A 20,177-nucleotide genomic window follows, 5' to 3' on the forward strand; every position below is an offset into this window, starting at 1 on the left:
AAGGAAGGAAGGAAGGAAGGAAGGAAGGAAGGAAGGAAGGAAGGAAGGAAGGAAGGAAGGAAGGAAGGAAGGAAGGAAGGAAGGAAGGAAAGAAGGAAGTTTCTATCATAAAGAAACTTACATTCTATTGGCCAGACATCAGAGGGTGGACTAAACAACATCTGAGATCACTTCCAATTCTGGCTCAATGACAAGTATATAAGTGAGTAAATGCAAAGTCAGTACAAAGTAGTAAAAACCTAACTTTAGGAGGAAGAGAATGCTAATAAATGAGACAATCAGGAGGTATCCTTCAGACCTATCTGTTTTAGGAGAAGGAACACCCATGAGAGCAAAATAAAGGGATGAGTGAGAGATGTGACACCTCATTTAAAAAGTAATTCCACTAAATCTCTTCTTGGCAGGAATACATATTCTCTGTTTTTTCCAGCAGTCATCACTGCAGATAGACATGACTAAGATCTTTTTTAAAAAACCATTAGAATTCCTAGACTGTGGAATATTGTGGGCCTGAGTTTTTTCTGTTGTTTTCAATCAAATAACAGATTTTGCTGTTATTTTCAGTTGTTGAATTACCTAGCACCCACCATCATGTGTGTTAGTCAATAAATAAGGATGCTAATGTTTATTTCATTCTGGAAGGAAGAAACTGTATGTAAAACTGTATCATTTTTCCTACCACAAATACCCTTTGCTCCGAATGGTTTTATTAGGCATTTCTCAAAGCAGCTGGCAAAGTCCCAAATATATAATAATTGCATTTTGGATTTATATCGATTCATTGCTTCCCCCTAAGAAACTGAGCATGTTCTCTCTATGTCATTTCAAATAGTGTTATAATTTATCTATATCTTTATAGATGTCAACATAAATTTGGTAATAGAATTTAAACTCCTCAAGGACAAGGAATGTTTTGGTTTTATCTTAGTCTCCTTGGTGCCTAGTACAATGCCTAAAATGCAGTGGGAACTTATTAAATGCTTGTGAATAAATGAATGAATTGTGAGATGGAGAAAAAGGAGGACAAGAAAAGTTAAGAATAACCTGAGTGAGATAGCCAGTAGTCAGGCTGGAACAAGAGGCAATTCTTTTAAGTAGTATTTAGTCAAATTATTTAGCATTGTGTATAGCTGTCTTCCTTTTTTCTTTATTTGAAGAGAGGCAGTACAATAGAGGGTAAGTAGATGGCACAATGGGCAGAATGCCAGACTTGGAGTCAGGAAGATCTGAATTCAAATGTGACCTCAGACACTTACTGGCTGTGTGACCCTGGGCAAATAATTATGTTGGTCTCAGTTTCCTCATCTGTAAAATGAGCTGGAGAAGACAATGACAAACCACTCTAATATCTTTGCCAAGAAAACTCCAAATGGGGACATGACTGACTGAGCAACAACAAAAAAGTCCAATTGGCATGCCTTTAAATATAGAATGTAGAGTGGTGGACAAGGAGTCAGGAAGGCCTCAATTCAAATCCAACTTCTGACACTAGCTTTATGAGCACAGTAAAGCTATTTATCTTCTCTGAGCCTCAAGCACCTCTCCAAGACTATGTTAAAGGCAGGTTGTGATCTTCAGTCAGTGAAAGGAGTTCCCACATGGGGAATTTGCACAATGACAAAATCACTGATCTTTGATATATTGAAATAAGCACATGTCCATGCTACATGATCAAGAGAAGACTGAGCATAAATGTTAGATCAATTCATTCAAGTAAAACTTATGCAGAAATTAATCTGTCACATTAATGTTGCACATAATAGTTACTATGTGCATCATAATTGCCCATAAATGGAAGCTAGTTCTCTTAAATGACTGTAGTTAGCATGAATTTTATATAAACACTAGAAATGTTTCATTTTTGTCAGTTCCAGAGCTATTTATAAGAAGCATCAATGCTGACAATTTCTCATGATGCCAAAATTCCACAGCATGCTGACATTCACACTCAAAATAAAACAAAGGTCCTAGATCCAACTTCCAAACCAAAGAAGTTTTCTATAATCCTCTAACCCCATAGGCCAAGCTTGAAGCTCCCTGCATTGCTTCTACCATATTCCTGAGTCTTCCTCCCATTACATGTCCTTCCACCAGAAAGACATCTGAGTTTCAATCCCATGGTATTCCATTTGCAATCTAGAAGGACTTGATTGAAAGTCCTAGGCACTACAAGGCTCTAGGAAGCAGATAATCTAGGACACCAGGAGCTGGGCTATATATGTTGGGAAGTGAGGTGAAAGAAGGATTGGTGCTGAGCATGGGAGAAGAAGAGGCCATGGTGAGAATGGGTTTTAACCCCTCAGCACTGTACAAAAATTGGAAAAGTATATTGTAGGGCTGGAAGTGAGTGAACGTTGTTCTAATTTTCAAAACTAGGAAGAGGATAGTCTTTAAACTTCATGTCTGGACTTGACTCGAATTTCTTACAAAATTCTAGTAGTATCCAAAGAATTATGTGAACATATAGGAAGGAAAATAGGTAACAAAATGTGAACATATAAGAAGCTACTCAGCTTCAGTTTGATCAAGAACATGAATTACTAGTCTAGTTTAACTTCCTTTTTTTGATATGGTCGCTAACTAGTAGATTAGAGGAATGTCATACACATAGTATAATTAGATTTCAGTAAAGCATTTGACAATCTTTCATCATATCTTTAGAAAAGATGGAGAGGTGTGAACTAGATGATAATAGTTAGGTGAATTCAGAACTGATGGAGTGGCTACATATAAAGATTAGCATCATTAATGGATGAAGGTGAAATTGGAATGGAAGGGCTTTAGTACTGTGTCCCCACCCCACCCCCCACCTCGGAGCTGTCCTTGGTCCTGAATTCCTAAACATTTTTATGGATGACTTGATGAGCACTGACAGTATGCTTATTCAAACTGTAGATGACAAAAAGCTGAGAGGGACAGCTAACACATTGGATATTAAAGTCATGATCCCAAAAGGTCTCAATGGGCTAGAATGATAAGCCAAATCTAATCCTATGGAATTTTGTCATTATAAATGTGGACTCTTAGGCTTGGTTTTAAAAAAGCACAAATTGCAAGGATAAGATATGAGAGAGAGGATTAGAAAATCACTCTTATGAAAAAGATCAGGTAACGCTAGTCCAACTATCAATAATATGGAATTAGGTCTTGATCAATGATACATGTAAAACCCAGTGGAATTGTGCATCAGCTAGGGGGGGTTAGGGGAGTTTGGAGGAGAGGGAAAGAACATGAAATATGTAACTAGGGGAAAATATTCAAAATAAGATTTTAAAAAAAAGGAAAGAAAAAGATCAGGGAGGGGTGGCATATGGTAGTCTTGGAGCTGGATTTGAAACAACAGTATGACATCACTGTAAAAAAAAATAACACAATCTTACTTTAACATTTCAATGAATCTGTGACCTCAGTAGCATGTGTAGTTCCTCTCAATCCATCCATGCCTTCTCATTCTGTTTAGTTCTTTCCATATCCTTCCACAAATCTTTCAGAGATGAACTACCCAATGTTCTAGATGTATTCTTCTGTGTTTTTAAAATATGGAAAAAATGGAAGCTACCTATCCATTAATCCTTACTTTTGCTATATGTCTTATCTCACTAACCTTTCCATACTTTTTATTTGTATCTTTTGCATAAAAGTCATCATTGATAGCATGCTGAAACTTGTTTATACCCACCATGCATTTCTTGTCATCCTTTGAGTCATGTACAATTAATAATAGTTCTTCTAGGATCCTGGTGGTCTATCAATCACAAAAAGTCACGTAATCTTACTGGGAGTATAAACAATATTAAAAGATAGACTTTGGAGTAACAGATAGTTTGAAATCAGTGAAAACAGTAAGAAATTTCCCACATATGTTATAGTCTTATCTCTTATTCATTTTTGAATGTAGTTCAGTTTGTAGTACTGGGCCAAGGTGTATGTGAAATAACTCAATGACTGTCCAACTGTATGTCATAATCTGAACATTATGTATCCTTCGTTGGCTTGTTTGTTTTGCTTTGTGGATTAGTAGGCTAATCTCCTGAGTGAACTTTTGAGTTCACTGAGAAATATCTATAGCAGTGGACAGAAACTGATCTCAGCAGGCTGTGTATTGACTTAAACCCTGACCATACACACACACAACATTACATATGTCGTAGTGTATATTTTATTCTTGTTTTTCTTTGTCAACTACATTTTAATCTGTTTCTGGTTGTACTAGTTTGATACCTCTGGTTAATAGTATTACAGAGCTCCATTATTAGGGTATTCTCTTCCATGTGGCCTTTGCCCAGAATATCTTCCATGTCACTAGTAAACACTTTTAGTTAAAACCCATCCAAGATATGATGTCTTAGACAATATTAATATAGACATTGTGTCCCCAAAAGGGGTAATAAAAATAACGTATTTTTAAAAAATAATTACAAACATTTATAGAGAGCTTTCTATATGATGGGCACTGTATTAAGTACTTTATAAATATTATCTCCTTTGATCTTCACTACAGTCCTGGGAGGAAGGTGCTATTATTATCTCCAAGACAAACAAAGGTGATATGCCCAGGGTTGCACAGTTTGTAAATATCTGAGGTAGAATTTGAACCCAGGTCTTCCTGACTTCAGGCCCACTGCCCTATCTATTGAGACCCATTGTATTTTTTCTTAAATCATAAAACATAGATCTGGGAGTGACTTTACAGATCATCTAATTCAATCTCTTCATTATATAGATAAAGATGCTGAGGTCCAAAAGGATTGAATGACTTGTCATAAGGTTAAACAGATAGAAAGAAATAGAACTATTAATCAAACCAAGACCTTACAGGTAAAGTTAATAATTCTTTTACACAAAGAAACCAGGTTGTTAATTTTCCACTGCCTTTATTACTTATACAATTATTTATACATGGCATCAGTATTGGTATTATCTCTTAAAGTCTATATCCCTTATACATACTTATCCTTAAATTCTAAAAAATAAATATCATGTTTTTCCCACAATCTTATTTTGTTCAGACTGGTTCTGAAGAATTCTGTTTAGTCCCTGGTACCACAATGTAGGAAGGAAATTGGCAAACTGGAATGCATCCAGAGAGGATAACCAATGATGAAAGGACTGGCGATCATGTCGTACAAGGATCTGTCACAAGAATTGAGAATATTCAGCCCAAAGAAAATAAGTCATGGGGGGATTCCATAATTGAAAAGGATTAAATTTATTCCACTTATTCTCAGAATTAGAAACAGTGAGTGGAAATTGCAGAGAGGCTAATTTTAGTTTGAGTTAATGAAAAACTTTGTAAAAACTAGGGCTGCTTAGAAGTGGAATGAGCACTTTCCATCACCAAAAGTCTTACAGAAGAAGTTGCTTGGCCACTTTTTAGGGATATGGTATTAAAAAAAACCTCATTCAGTTATGGGTTGGAATAGCTCATCTTGGGAGTCTTTACCACAGCAGAAAATTCTCTAGTAAAGTTTTAAAGCATTTATGCTTCCTTTCTCTATGTCTTTGAATTCTTCAAGTTACTATATGTGGTAGAAGTATCAATGAGTCACAAGGAATACACAGTATAGTTATTATTGGGTCTAGTTCCAAATTGCCTTCCAAAATGTTTTGATCAATTTGTAGCTCTACCAATAGCATTAGGACTCCTGTATTCTCAGAGATACTCTAACAAATATCATTTTCATTTTTTCCTCATCTTTATCAATCTGATGGGTATGAGGTAGAACCCCAGAGTTTTTTTTTAATTTGAATTTCTTTTTTCTTCTTTTATTATCCAGTACCTTTCTTGAGAAGCAATGTGGCTTAGGAGTTAGAGAGCTGAGCTTGAAGTCAGGAAAATCTGGGTTCAATTCTCATCTTAGTTACATGCTGACTGTGATACTGGGCAAGTAATTTTACTTCAATTGTTGTAGGCAATTAAGATGATAAATTTCAGAGAAAGAATGACTTGCATTGGTAGGGGAGGACTTTTTTACCTATGTGTTCTCTGTACTAAACAAAACAAAGCAAAACAGATCTAGTCTCTGTTCCTAATTATTCAGTGCCGTGAAACACTTGTTATAGTTGTTAATGTATTATATTTCTTGTTTTGAAAACTGCCTATCCATATCTTTTTATCAAATAGGGAATGATTCTTTTTATTATCTATTTATATATATATATTTCCTATATGTCTTATATAGCATGCCTCGATCAGAATATTTGCTAAAGAAGTTTTTTTCCCCTTGGGGTAACAGTTTCCCTTTAAATACAACTACTTTAATTTTATTTGTGGAAAAACTTAAGTTTTATAGAATCAAAATTGTCCATTTTGTCTTTTGTGATCATTCTGTCCTATTTGGTCCCTTAACCAGTCACAAAAAATTTTCTCCTCTAATTTGTTTATATGGCCTTTTATATTTACATCAAATATCCATTTGAAGGTCATTTTGACATATGGTGTGAGATGTTGGTCTAAACCTAATTTCTGCCAGATTGCTTTCTGGTTTTCCCAAAACCATTTTGTCAAAAGGAGTGTTCTTACCTCAGGAATTGGTTTATAGAACATTTTGGTATTACTGATATGCATTAGAGCACATAACAAAGGGGTCAAAATCTACCAAAAAAACACCTTTTGAAATAAGCACCTAGCACTTCATTGAGCAATATTAAGGGTTGATAACAACTACTTCCAACTGGATTTCTTGAAAACATCTGAGAATAGTTTATCTCCATATGGAGCCTATGAAAGTTTAAGATCAGAGAGGCTTTCTGTGGTCAACATATGAACTCAGACAACAGTATGTTTCTAAAGAAGCATCAAACAAATGACTGTCATGCAGATTTGATTGTGGGAAAGGAAGGATTTATGGTAGCAATTCAGGACCAGATTATTGCTATCAGAAATTATAGATGGATTATCCTTAAGAAGTATGAACTTATTGATTAATATGAATTATTTAAGGAAAGAGTAGAAACTCCAAAATGGTACTACAGGTTGGAAAAAAATTTAGCACCTACAAAATACCTAGGAAGAGAAGACCTGGTGGCTAGAATTATATATCCTATCTACTCTGGATTAGTGGACAATAAATCTCCATATTGCAAATACAGACTTCTAAATAGTTCTGATAACTCAAACAATAAGCTCTCTTCATATCATTGTAATAGACAGAACTGTGGTTCATAATTGGATATAATATTTAATTCATTAAACTCGGGAACAATACTTTAAATTGATCTCATCATATCAGACATCTATAATCTCCAAGCTACATGTAATGAAAAGCTCTTGAAATGTAAAGTCCTAAAAAAGAAGATCAAAATAATGTGGAACAGGACAAGGGTATATTTATTCCTGTTGTCCTGTCTGCTACTGGAATTGTTCTGAAGATGCATTTAGTGAGCCTAAAAAGAGTGAGTTTACATCTCAATACTTTTGTTAAATTTTAAAAGCAATTGTCTTATCCATGAGTGCAGTAGCCTACAGAATACTGAGTATAAAAGAATAATATTGGGGGAAGCTAGGTGGCTCAGTGGATTGAGAACTAGGCCCAGAGATGGGAGGTCACGGGTTCAAATCTGGCCGCAGACATTTCCAAGTGGTGTGACTCTGGACAAATCATTTAACCCCCATTGCCTAGCCTTTACCACTCTTCTGCCTTGGAATCAATTCACAGTGTTGATTCTAAGATGGAAGGTAAGAATTTTAAAAAATAAATAAATAAGAATGATATCAAGATAGCAACTTTTCCAAAAGGGGGGAAGAGAACAAGCATTTATTAAGTGTGTTTTTAAGTGAATATGTGCTAAGCACTTTACAAATATTACCTCATTTGATCTTCACAACAACTCTGTGAAGTAGGTGATACTAGTATCTCCATTTTACAATCAATAAAACTGAGGTAGACAGAGGTTAAATGAGTTGCTCAGGATCACACCGCTAATAAGTGTTCAAGGTCATATTTGATCTCAGGACTTCCTGAGGCTAAGCCTAGCATTCCATCCATTGCATCACTTAGCTGCTGGACTCCCCTAAAATAAATCAGGAAATTTAAATATGATAATCATCATCATCAATATAAATATATATATATGTAATATCAATTTCTTATGTCCTTTAGCACCTAGAACTATATTTTACACATGATAGATACTTTGAATACATTTTTAAATTGAATATCATTGAAAAGCATACAAGAATAAAAAGATATGAATGGTTTTCAAAAGACTTGCAAACTATTAACCACCGTAAAACTTCACTAATTTACTAATGATAAGAAAATCCAAGTAAAAATCATTCTGAAGTTTTACCCCATACCTGACAAATGATAGAAACAGTCAGTGTTGAAAGGGTTTCAAGATGACAAGCATACTAACATAATGTTAGTGGAACTGAAATTAATCTAGACATTTTGGAAAGCAATTCTAAATTATGCTGGAAAATGTCTCTAAAATATCCATATCCTTTAACCCAAAGATCCCACTGCTAAGATATATTCTCCAAGTAGACTAAAGAGAGAAAATTCCCATATATATAAAAATACTCATAGGAATAAGTAAATGCCTATTTATTAGGGGGAATGGTTTCGGAAATTGTGGTATATAAATGCGACAGGACACTATGAACTGATGCAAAGTAAAGAAAGTAGAACCAGAAAAATATCTGTACAATGACTGCAACATTGTAAATGGAAAGAGCAAAACCCAACATTGTACAATAGAATTATAATTATAATGGCTAAGTTTGGCTTTGGAAAAGAGTTTTAAAAAATGTCTCTCTCTCTCTTGTTTGCTGAAGTAGGGAGCTATGGATATAGAATATTGAATATACTGTCAGACTCAGTAGATGTCCATTAGTTTTGCTGAGTTGTTTCCATACACCCCCACACACACACACCAAGTTGTCTGGGGAAGGGAAGAAAAAGACATATGTGGTGATATAAAAAGAAAAAAGAGGGGGAAGCTAGGTGGCTCAGTGGATTGAGAATCAAGCCTAGAGAGAGGAGGTCCTGGGTTCAGAACTGGCCTCAGACACTTCCTAGCTGTATGGCCCTGAGCAAGTCACTTAACCCCCATTGCCTAGCCCTTACCATTCTTCTGCCTTAGAAGCAATACATAAGATTGATTCTAATATGAAAGATAAGGATTTAAAGAAAAACGATGCCCTTTTCCCCCTCCCTCCAAAAAAGTAAAGGCAAGAGAGGATCCTGTTACCTCTATGATCAAATATAAAACCCTCTATTTGTCCTTTAAAGTCTTTCACTACCTGGCCACATCCTACCCTCCTGGTCTTATACTTTCCTTCCTTCTACCTATAATAATGCAGTGACACTATCCTCCTTGTTGTTCTTTGAACAAGACACTGTCTCCTGTCTACATTTTCATTAGCCATCTACCATGCCAAGAAAGCACTCCTTCTTCATCTCAGCTTCCTGACTTCTCTGACTTCCCTCGAGTTTCAGCTAAAATCCCACTTTTCTTTAAGAAGACTTTCCTTAATGCTAGTGTCTTCCTCTTCAGATTATCTCCCATTTATCTTGTCTGTATCTTGTTTGTACAGAGTGGTTTGTATGTTGTCTCCTTAGACTGTGAGTTCCTTGAGGACAGAGGCTGTCTCTGCTTTTCTTTGTATCCCCAGGACTTATCACAGTGCTTGGCAGATAGAAGAAACTTTATAAAGGTTTGTTGTCATTAGAGATGAGTACCAAGAGCACTGGAGAGTCTGTGTTTAGATTCTATGTTTGGATTTAGAGGAAGTCAATCACTTGATACTGAGAACCTTTCCCCATGGGAGAGTTCCTGAAAGTCAAACCGTTTTCTCAGCTTTTAAAAGAATAGAAGTAAAGGAAATGCCTGCAAAATAATTGTTTTGTTTAAAGGTCTCTTTTAAAAATCTGTATAAAAGAAGAAAGCAAAGCAGTCACCAGCACATTAGAAAGACTTCTATGATGAAGAACATGACTAGAATCACACAGGATGGGCGGGCATGGGTGAGATGCAAAATTTCTTGTAGGACAGACTTTTTAAATCAGTGAGAACACAGATACATTTAAACATTGGAGCATTTATAAAATAAGAGCTATCACACGTAAGAAATAACCTGTTATACGTGTCCAGGAACTAACATTGAATTTGAAGTGAAAGTATATGGGTTCAAATCCTGACTCAGCTATTTACTATTTATGTCGCCTTGGGCAAACAGTATGACTTTTCTGAAACTCAGTTTTCTCAACTGTAAAATGAGAAGGTTGAGCAAAGTAATCTCTGAGATTTCTTCTAAATCCTAGTAACTAATGCAATGCAATGTTATATCTTCTTTAAGAGTATCCAATGATAACATAAGTATTGACAGCAAAGTTCAGGCCATCATAACTAAAAACAAAATTATAATCATTGACATTTAGTATCTACTCACATAATCCCACCTTACCCTCTTTTAACTTGATAATGAAATGGGGCAGGACTATGAGTACCTGAGGGTCTTTGGCCTCTATCACTCCTGACAACTTTCACCTTATCTTTGAAAATCTTATAACTACATACTTACTAAAGAACAATGACTTACTCAAAACTGTGCAGAAATCAGGGACAAGGTCCTGAGAAGAAGCTGCTTCTTGGAGAGGCAGACAGGAGAGAAGCAAGGAATTGCAATTAGAGACTCATCAAAAGGTGCTCTTACCTTAGGTATAAATCTATCTGTGAGAGAGTAGAAGGCGTAATGTCATTTACAAAAGGACTGATTTAATCTTTTGCCTACTCTGGTCAAGGCAAATTGGATCCTGTTTTGCCACTCCCTTCCGTGTGTGTGTGTGTGTGTGTGTGTGTGTGTGTGTGTGTGTGTGTGTGTGTGTTAATGCACTATATAAATATCAAACTTTAATATATAGAGGTAAAAATAATATGCATTTCCTTTTTCACTATAACTGGGTTCTTTTATTAGAGTATAGATATCTATATCATTATTCTTTTATCAGAGAATATGGATACCTCTATTCTCTAATAGATGAATGAAAAAAGTAAAAAGGAAGGATTTTTAAGCCATATGCTATATTCTGGTTTAGATCACTCTGACTCCTGCTGTGAAACCAATGAATGCTCTTAGAGCCCTCAAGAAGCCACCACAGGCAGCTGTGGTTGCTATTTTAAAGCAGAACAAAATGCCAACAGAAATCATTTGGGGGGAAATTTGTTGTTAAATCATGAAATAGAAAAAAGGGGCAATTTTGAGAATTAAGTGACTTAATAGATGTAGAGGGCTTTTCAAATCTTAAAGCACCATATAAATGTAATGGAGAGAGAGAGAGCAATCATCAGATATGTGATGAAATAAATCTGTGCTTGTGTCTTCACACTGTATTTTCTCCCCTAAAGCATAATTGAATTAGATTCAGAATTAAATATGATTACTCTGGCCTGGGGTTCTGCTTGTCTCCACTGCTTCTCTAACTCTTTAATTTTGTGTGACCCTGACATTTTTCCTGTAATCCTGACATTAAATATTCAAGGTAAGAAGTTGAGGTCAAAGAGGCACTTTCTGTCTCTAGCTCTTGGTCCTCTTTCAATGCCAAAGGAAACAATTTTGGAGGAGCAAATGATATTAATAACTGATATTTATATTGTACCTCAAAGTTTGGAAGACCAAATTTATATTCATTATCTTATCTGGTCATCCCAACAATCCTATGATATAAGTACTATAGTTTATTTTGTTTTTTACAGATTAGGAAACTGAGGCTCGGAAGGTTACATAACTTGTTTAGGATTACACAGAGGGAAAGTCGCTCATTTGATATTTGGATCCAAATCTTTCTGACTTCAAATCCACTGTTGAACTCATTATTCCATAATGGTATTAGGAGAAAAGAATTATTTGGCTACAACCTATACTCTCTGGTGCTTAGCTGGAAAACCAAAGCCAGGAAAGAAGGAAAACACTGACTGAGCCATGGAATAGATTCCAAACAAGTTTGGAGGAAAGGGCTTTTGACCCTGTTGTTGTAAAGATGGCATTTTGTAAAACTTTACATATCCTATAAAAGTTGGGAGTCAATGATGACTGGTTTTCTAAAAACGAAACCCTTGATACCCTGTGCTCATATTCACTTCCTAAGTTCATAGATCCAGTTCAATATTTATATGCTGTTGGTATGATCTGAACAGTCTCACAACCCAGCCCCATAATGTTTTGCTTTGTCATGACTCCATTTAACGGTCAGGAAAGCTAGACTTGAAGTGTATGGGCTAGATGATAGATAAAGACCTGCACTAATATTCCAAGTGTTTCCAGTTTCCCCTCTAAGAAAGTGCCTCTTGTCCAAGGGTATCATCTTAAACTGGCTTAGCTCCTTGAGATTTGGGCTCATCCACATTCTATCTATAGTTGCTCTGTGAAGCTGGCTTTAGGAAACTCTGGACCTTCCTGATGCCTCCATTTTATGGTTGAACACATGGGTAATTGAAGCAGGTGACATATTTCAGGGGCAGCATGCAGCGTTCCACAAAGCCATCATTGCAGCTGTCAACTAATTGCCTGATTAACTGGACGATTAATTGACTAATTGGAACCTCGGCATTGCCTGCACTAGAACAAGAAGCTTTTTGTAAAAAGTCTCAAAGCTAGTTCTTGAGAGAATGAAAGAAAGGGAGCAATTTGTAGCATAGCGATTAGAGCAAAGATTGGTTGGGGAGGGGGTGGGGAAACAGAAGGAACTTCAACAAGAATCCTTCCTTCTGTTCTGGATGGAAAAAATCAGAAATGCAACATGGTAAAGCTGCAGCCAAATTGAAAACTGACAACTTAAGTTAGGTGCTATTGCCATCTCATTGAGGAATTTCTTGGGGGCATCACCAAGGGAGGATGTGAAAGAAGAGTACCAAGGCTGGTAAGGGGCTCATAAGAACACCCCTTGTTCCCTGCATAAACACTCCATTTTTGTTCCCCGTCCTTTGCTACCATAAACACTGCTCCATTTCTCCATGATGCAGGCAGTGAAAGTGTTTCCGGAGCAGTTGGACACAGCAGTCCCTTTCAGTCATGCCTGCAGTTGATTAAAATGAAATGGGCTTTAAGATTATTTGCACAAAGGGGTAGAGGAGAGCAAGAGGGGGAAGTGCTCTCTTCCACTTATGCACATTCACAAGAAGAGACTTACGGCCTTGGGAGGACCTTGAGAGAACTGGGAGCTGCCTAGCAGAGCACTATAAAGTTCATTCCTCATACCAAAATCTCATTCTAAGTAACTTCATCTTTGTCTGCCTCAGTTTCCTCAACCGTAAATTGGATATCACAATAGCACCTACCCTCAACATTGTTATGAGGCTAAAATAATATATATTTGTGAAAAAAAAGAGTCGGTTTGATTCAGTGTCAATTGTCTTCCTGACAAGATTGGTATATTGTACCTAAAGACAGATAATCCTTGCATAATCCTGGATTTGTTATCAAGAAGACCTGGATTCAAATCTTTCTTCTGACACTTTTTAGATATGTGGCCTTGGGCAAGTCACTTGACCCTGAGCCTCAGTTTCCTCATTCTCAGCAGGAGGATATCAATTCCTACAACTCAGGGTTGTTGTGAGGCTTACTTGAAAAAAATAGATTAAGGTTCTTTGTTAACCTTAAAAAAAGTAGGTATAAATTCAGTTAATGATTTCGATTGAAACGTGCATAAAAGTGCTTTGCAAATCTTAAAGCATCACATCGAAGTCGATTTGACTGGTGCTATTTCTTGTTGGATGTGAATCTTTTTCGTTTGAGACTGGGCACTCAAGATTCAAACGTGGAGCTCAGCCAAACCTGTGAAGCTCATTCTTTGTAAAATTGAAAGCATTATATAAATATCAACTAGGAAGAGCAGTAGAATAAAGATCCCATGGTACAGAGCAGAGGTATCAGACGCAGTGTCCATGGCTACCAACCCTCTTGAGTGCAGCCCAAACCAGATTAAAATATAACTGGGAAATATTTAACAAAATAAATACAAATACAGTATAACATAGCTAATGCTAATGTGTGGTTTTCTAAGTCAATGTGCTACCTGCAGTGATCTTCATGTATGGTTTAGTAGTCTCTATTTATATTTGAGCTTGACACCACAGATGAAGGGTATAAAAAGATGGTTCATGAGTCTGGTAAACCTGGGTTCAAGTTTCCTTCTCTAATACATCCTGGCTTTGTGACCCAGGGCAAAGCCACTTCACCACAAAGTATTTTAGGCAACTCTCTAGGATTATAAATTACTGAGAAAGGGACAACCTATATTTACAGAAGCAGTTTCCTCATCAGGAATTCCTTGTACTAATGAAGTCATGGCAAGTCCAGGTTAAGAAGTAATAATAGAGGTCCTAGGTTCAAATCCGGCCTCAAACACTTCCCAGCTGTGTGACCCTGGGCAAATCACTTTGACCTCCATTGCCCACCCTTACCACTCTTCCAACTAGGAGCCAATACACAGAAGTTAAGGGTTTAAAGAAAAAAAAAAAGATAAAAAAAAGAAGTAATAGTAATTGTGGCTGTAAAATTAAAATTAATATCCAACAACTCCAAGTATTATATTTTATAAGATTTGTTAATAATCACTTGAAGTAAAAGAAATAAAAGGACAAAAGAAAAGGCCTCGGTAAAGTTTTCCCGGGGCAGCTGGGTGGCTCAGTGGATTGAGAGCCAGGCCTAGAGACTGGAGGTCCTAGGTTCAAGTCCGGCCTCGGACACTTCCAGCTGTGTGACCTTGGGCAAGTCACTTGACCCCTATTGCCCACCCTTACCACTCCTGGGCCAAGGACAGTCCCTAGCCCGGATGAAAAAAGGAGGAGGGTTAGGCGTGGGGCTGGCAACCCCACCCTGTAAAAACTACATCTGCTAAAGAAACTGCAACCTAAAGTAGGGGCAGCTGGGCTAGCTCAGTGGATTGAGAGCCAGGCCTAGAGATGAAAGGTCCTAGGTTCAAACCTGGGCTCAGACACTTCCCAGCTGGGTGACCCTGAGCGACTGTGTGTCCCATTGCCTACTGGTTGTGGCCCTATGCTCCTAGAATGGAGTCCCAGGATAAAAAAAAAAAAAAAAAAAAGTTTTCCCAGTAGCATTCATGGGAAAAGAGAGCGAGGCGGGGTCACATACAAACTTTATCTCCAAAACATAAGGACATAACATGAGAGCAAAAATGGGATTCTAGGAATTAATAATCCTGGGGAGCAGATTCTAATTGGCAGATTCTAACAGGGCAGCCAGTAAGTAGGTATAGTAGGCTCAGAGATGAGAGGGAATAGGTGTAAATTTGACCACAGATATTTCCTATCTATGTGACCCCAGGTAAATCCCTTAACTCCAAATGCCTACCCCTTACTATTCTTCTGACTTGGAACCAATACTTAAAATCAATTCTAAGATAGAAGGTAAGGGTTTAAAAAAAAAAGTAATAATAATTCTGGTACAGTAGCTAAAGCTGTGAGCCAAGGGTGAGGAGGTCCTAAGTTCAAATCCAACCTCAAATACTTACTAGCTATGTGACCTTCACCTCTGTCTGCCTCTGTTTCCTCAACTATAAATTGGGCATCGTAATAGCATTACCTACCACGGTTGTCACAAAGATCAAATGGGATATATTTGTAAAAAAAGAAAGAAAAAATTTTAGCGTAGTACCTAACACATATGCTTAAAAAATGCTTGTTTCCTTCCTTCCCTCCTAAACCTTAAAACATATAAAATCTAAATGCTTCTCGTGGAAAAATGGGAGTGTTGTTACATTTAGACTTGAAATGCCCAATACACACTGATTATCATTGCTATGTGAGGTCCAGGTCATGTTCTTGAATGAGTTTTATTGGCCTTAACAGAAGCCCAGGCGCTAACTTTTGAACTTCATCCTTTCCAGTGGGCTATGCTTCCTGAAATTAACTGACAATTCTTGAAAGCCTTAATCCAGTGTGGGTGCAAAGGAACAACATCTTGCCTATACAGTCAGCACTTTAAAAGGGAAGCATCATGTCAGGATAAGCTGAATTTCTCCAGGTCAGAACATTTCCAGTGAGAAAAGAGTTGAAGAGCTTTCTGCAGTGATTCAATCAGTTTGCAGTTTTGGTGAGGTTGGAGGAGGGCAGATTACATCAGGAAACATAAATCTCAGATTCCCAATCCAGACTTTCTTTCTTTCTCAGTTAACAACTATAGAAGTCAGATCTCCTCCTTCCCACAGCCAAGATGGCAGAGTAAGGAATGTTCAGAGCTTGCCCAAACCCACCTTGAAACAGTCACAGACACACAAAAAAGCCTCAAAACTATAGACTCAAAAGATGAGCCAATTAAGAGCCAGAATACAGCCTTTAACCCCCATGCTCAGCTGCAAAAAGCCAAATTTCTAGGGAAACCAAGCTCCTAGTCACTGCTGTCCCAAGTGCATTCTCACTAGTTTCTTCCATCTGGGCCTAAAAACCAGAAAGTCTATATATAAAGACCTTAAAAGAAGCAGCATTTGTTAGTTTTGTTTCCCTGGCTTAGCTCAAAGTGAGCACTTTCCATTCAATTTCTAGTCACAATCCCCACTTTTTTTCTTCCACTGGTTGATTTCTGGGTTGCAAATTAAGTATATATGGACAGTACTCAGTCTGATCTGTGAATCTACCAGTTATCAATGCCTTACTAGAGCACTGATCTAGAGCAATCCCTAAAATATAGAAACTGAATTCTTTAGGTTTGCCTTAACTTGGGATTAACTAACCTGAGTAACCTTTTATATTCAGTTTTCAATAGTTTCCAGTGGAAAGAGGATAAGCATACAGGATAGAAATTTAGGAATGGGGCAAGATGTATGTACCTCTGATTTCATAGGACTCTTGATCTAAAGTGGAAAGGAGCCTCAGAGACCACCTAGTCCAGAACCCCATCATTTTACAAATGAATGAGATCTTTAGAGTCCATGGGAATGATGGTTAAAAAAGAAAAAAAAAAAAACCTTTCCCAGCTTCTATGACTTAGGAAGGCCCCTCTGCAAAATGCAGATAGTCACAGGAGGTACAGACAACATCAAAAGGGGGTGACTGCTATTGACTGCATCCTAAATGTGGTTTACAAACCACTGCAAAATTCTGTGTGATGAACAATTTAAAAAGCAGTGGCCGTGTCTATCTCTGCAGCCGTAAATATGTATCCATGGGGAAGGAAAGCAAGATACAGTAGATGCTGGTTTTAAAAGACTTGGTCTTACACATACAGATCTTTAATTAAACATACTCATAAAACTATAATGAACCATTCATTTAATTAAATGGGGTGAGTCATTTCATTAATTTTTAGCAAACTGCAAGCAGCCGTTCTCCCCTTCTTTCCTAGTTGGAATGCAAAGGGATGCAAACAATTTAAATAAAATTATCTTCTACTACATCATTTTTTTGGGGGAGTGGGAGGGTCATTCCTTATATGCAGATTCTTCTAATTAAAACCAAGCCTCCAAGTCACCCCCAAGTTTATATTGTTGTTTGTTTCCTCCTCAAGCTGCCCCACACCAGGATGCAATGGTTCAGGGCACATCCGTGGGAAGTATTCAAGGCACAGAAGGTAAGACACCTTTGCTGGGAAGTGAAAGATTCACAGAGAGGAGGGAAAAGGCCAGATGGCTCTCATCTGGGTGCGCCTTTTCTTCCCTGCTGGGTCAGGAAGGAGATACATCTGTAATTGGATTCAAAAATTAACTAAGCTGCTATAAGTTCTCTTGGTGTGTCCCTTGATCAAATTGCTTCAAGATACATCCAGTGGTTAAAAAAAAAAATCCAGCCCTCAACTCCAGTGGCCATCTAGGGCACGATGAGATTATTGATGCAATCTGCACTATGAGTAGCATGGAAAATTTCACAGTTCCTGTATCTGTGTCTGATCAAGGTTGCACAAGCTTAAAGAGATCATAGAAGGTTAGAGCCATGACTTTGTAAAATCATAGGATTCTGAACAGGAAGAAAAAGATCTTAGAGATCATCTAGTCCTCATTTTACAAATGAGGATGGTTACTCAGCTGACAAGAGCCAGGGCAGAGGATTCAAACCCAGGTCTTCCAACTTCCAATCTTGGGCTCCTTCCATGACACTGACCTGGAGAAAACCATATGGAGTTCCTTCAAGTTCTTATACTACAACTTGCCAATGTCTTTCTTAAAATGTGGCTTCTAGAACTAGAGGTGATCTGCCATGTGATCTGACTACAAGAATAATTGCAGGATTTCCCTGCTCAAATAAACCCTCTACCCATCCACCACAAGAAAAGAACAAGGCCCTCAGATTCCTAACCTTCCACAGACAGGGACCAGGCTGCTCCAGAGAGAATGAAGTGCTTCCATCGACCCACTGAGGAGGGCACTTTATTATCTTAATACTCCAGGAATAGATCCTGGACTGCTCCTGAGAGATGCTATTTCTATGAACTTCATTTCTGTTGGGGAGAGAGGATCTTAAGGGGGCCCTAGGGAACTATAGTGAAAAGATGTAGGGTTTTTTTTTTACTTTAAAAAAAAGGGATATTGTTTGAGAAGACAGGACACTTCACCACCCTAGAATCTCTGAGGCACCAGCTGCTGCTCAATGGAATAGGTGCTGCCCAGAAAGAATGTGGTCCTCAGAGCATTACACACCTGTCCGCTGTCTCCTGGGATTAATGGCACAGGGAGAACTCATTTCCACTACTATCCTCCATTGACCTTCAGTCTCACTCTTTTGCCTTCTCCAGATGCCTACCTCTCCCAACACCAACAGAGGCAAGAGGCAACAGAGAACCACAATACACATGGCATAGGGACCACAGCCTCCAGACTACCAAGAGAAAAAAATTGACATCTCTTGGAAACAGGACCCCCCCCCCCCCAATGTTAGTGCTTGGAGAAAGCCTGGGCTGCTTCCCCTGCTCACATTATAGCATGCAGTCTGACCTGGCCAATGTATATTGCTGGACTACAATTTCTCTTTTCCCAAATATTATGTTTCTGTTCATAATGCCCAAGATTGCACTAGTTTTAAAAATATTAAGTAACATTGTTGACTTACATTGCACTTTTAGATTTCTAAAATTTCCAACTCTTCTTCACATTAACTTTTCCTAGTTGCATCTTCTCTTACCTTTCCTTGAACAATTGATCATTTTAAATCCAGGAGCACCACGTAATATTTATCCTTGTTAGATTTTACCCCATTAGCTCTGGCCCTTTGTTCTAGCCTGGATCCTAACTCTGCCATCCAGTATATTAACTATCTCTCTTATTTTCATGTCATTTGCAAACATGATGACTATCATCTATCCAAATCACTCATAAAAATTGAGAATAGAATAGGACCAGTGGCACATCACTAAAGCACTCCACCAAAGATGCCCACTCTAGACTGATATTAATTCTCTAAATTCAACTCTTTGGATCGAGTCATTCAAACCTACCTACTACCAGCACTATTCTAGGTCCAAACCCACCTACATTTATCATTATCCATTCTGCATCTCTCCATCTCAGCTCTTATATTACAGACTATGTCAAATGCCTTGTTGGAATTCAAATACGTTATATTTATGGCATCCTAGTGACAGTCTGGTGATATTGTTGAAGGAAATAAAGTGGACGTGGTATAACTTCGTCTTCTTGAACTCCTACTGGTGCATAGTGATCCCCTTTTCCAACAGTCCTATAAATCATCCAATTAATCACTGTTCTAGAATTCTTCCAGGCATCATCATCAGGTCCACTGGCCTGTAGTTTGAAAGACCCAACTTCAGTTTCCATTAGTAAGGTAGTGTGACTCAGTAGAAAGCGGGCTGAACTTAGAATCAAGACAATCCCATGTTCATGCCCTAGTTTTGGCATTTACTAGCTATGTGAAAATGGGCAAATCACTTCAATTCCCTGAGCCTTCATTTTCCATTGTTCATAGGTAACCGAGTGGCTTTTGTATCTGTAGGCTTTACCTGATAGGGCTGTTCTGAGGCTCCAATGGGGTCAAGTACAGCTCTATTGGCTTAAAGCCCTACACAAATGTCTAGTATCAGAAATATTTCATCTTTTGGCAGTATCTGCCCTTTTGCAACATTTTCCCTACTGCAGTATCATAGCATCACTACCATTTTATTTGTATATATACAATACATCTGTAGATAGGTGAGTGGATATATATATATGTAGATATATATATATATATATGTGTTGGATATATATGTGTGTATATATATATATATA

At 37.6% G+C, this 20,177-nt stretch overlaps 1 protein-coding gene across 1 annotated transcript in view; it reads left to right on the top strand.

Moving 5' to 3' along the window:
• Nucleotides 1–20,177, top strand: part of MYT1 (myelin transcription factor 1) — a 196,255-nt gene that overhangs the window by 97,888 nt on the left and 78,190 nt on the right. The window contains exon 4 of the mRNA XM_044661195.1: nucleotides 17,468–17,530. Coding sequence (XP_044517130.1) covers nucleotides 17,468–17,530 — 63 coding nt within the window. The remainder of the gene's footprint in view (nucleotides 1–17,467; nucleotides 17,531–20,177) is intronic.

The sequence above is a fragment of the Gracilinanus agilis genome, chromosome 2 (genome assembly GCF_016433145.1).
Source record: "Gracilinanus agilis isolate LMUSP501 chromosome 2, AgileGrace, whole genome shotgun sequence".
NCBI lineage: Eukaryota > Metazoa > Chordata > Mammalia > Didelphimorphia > Didelphidae > Gracilinanus > Gracilinanus agilis.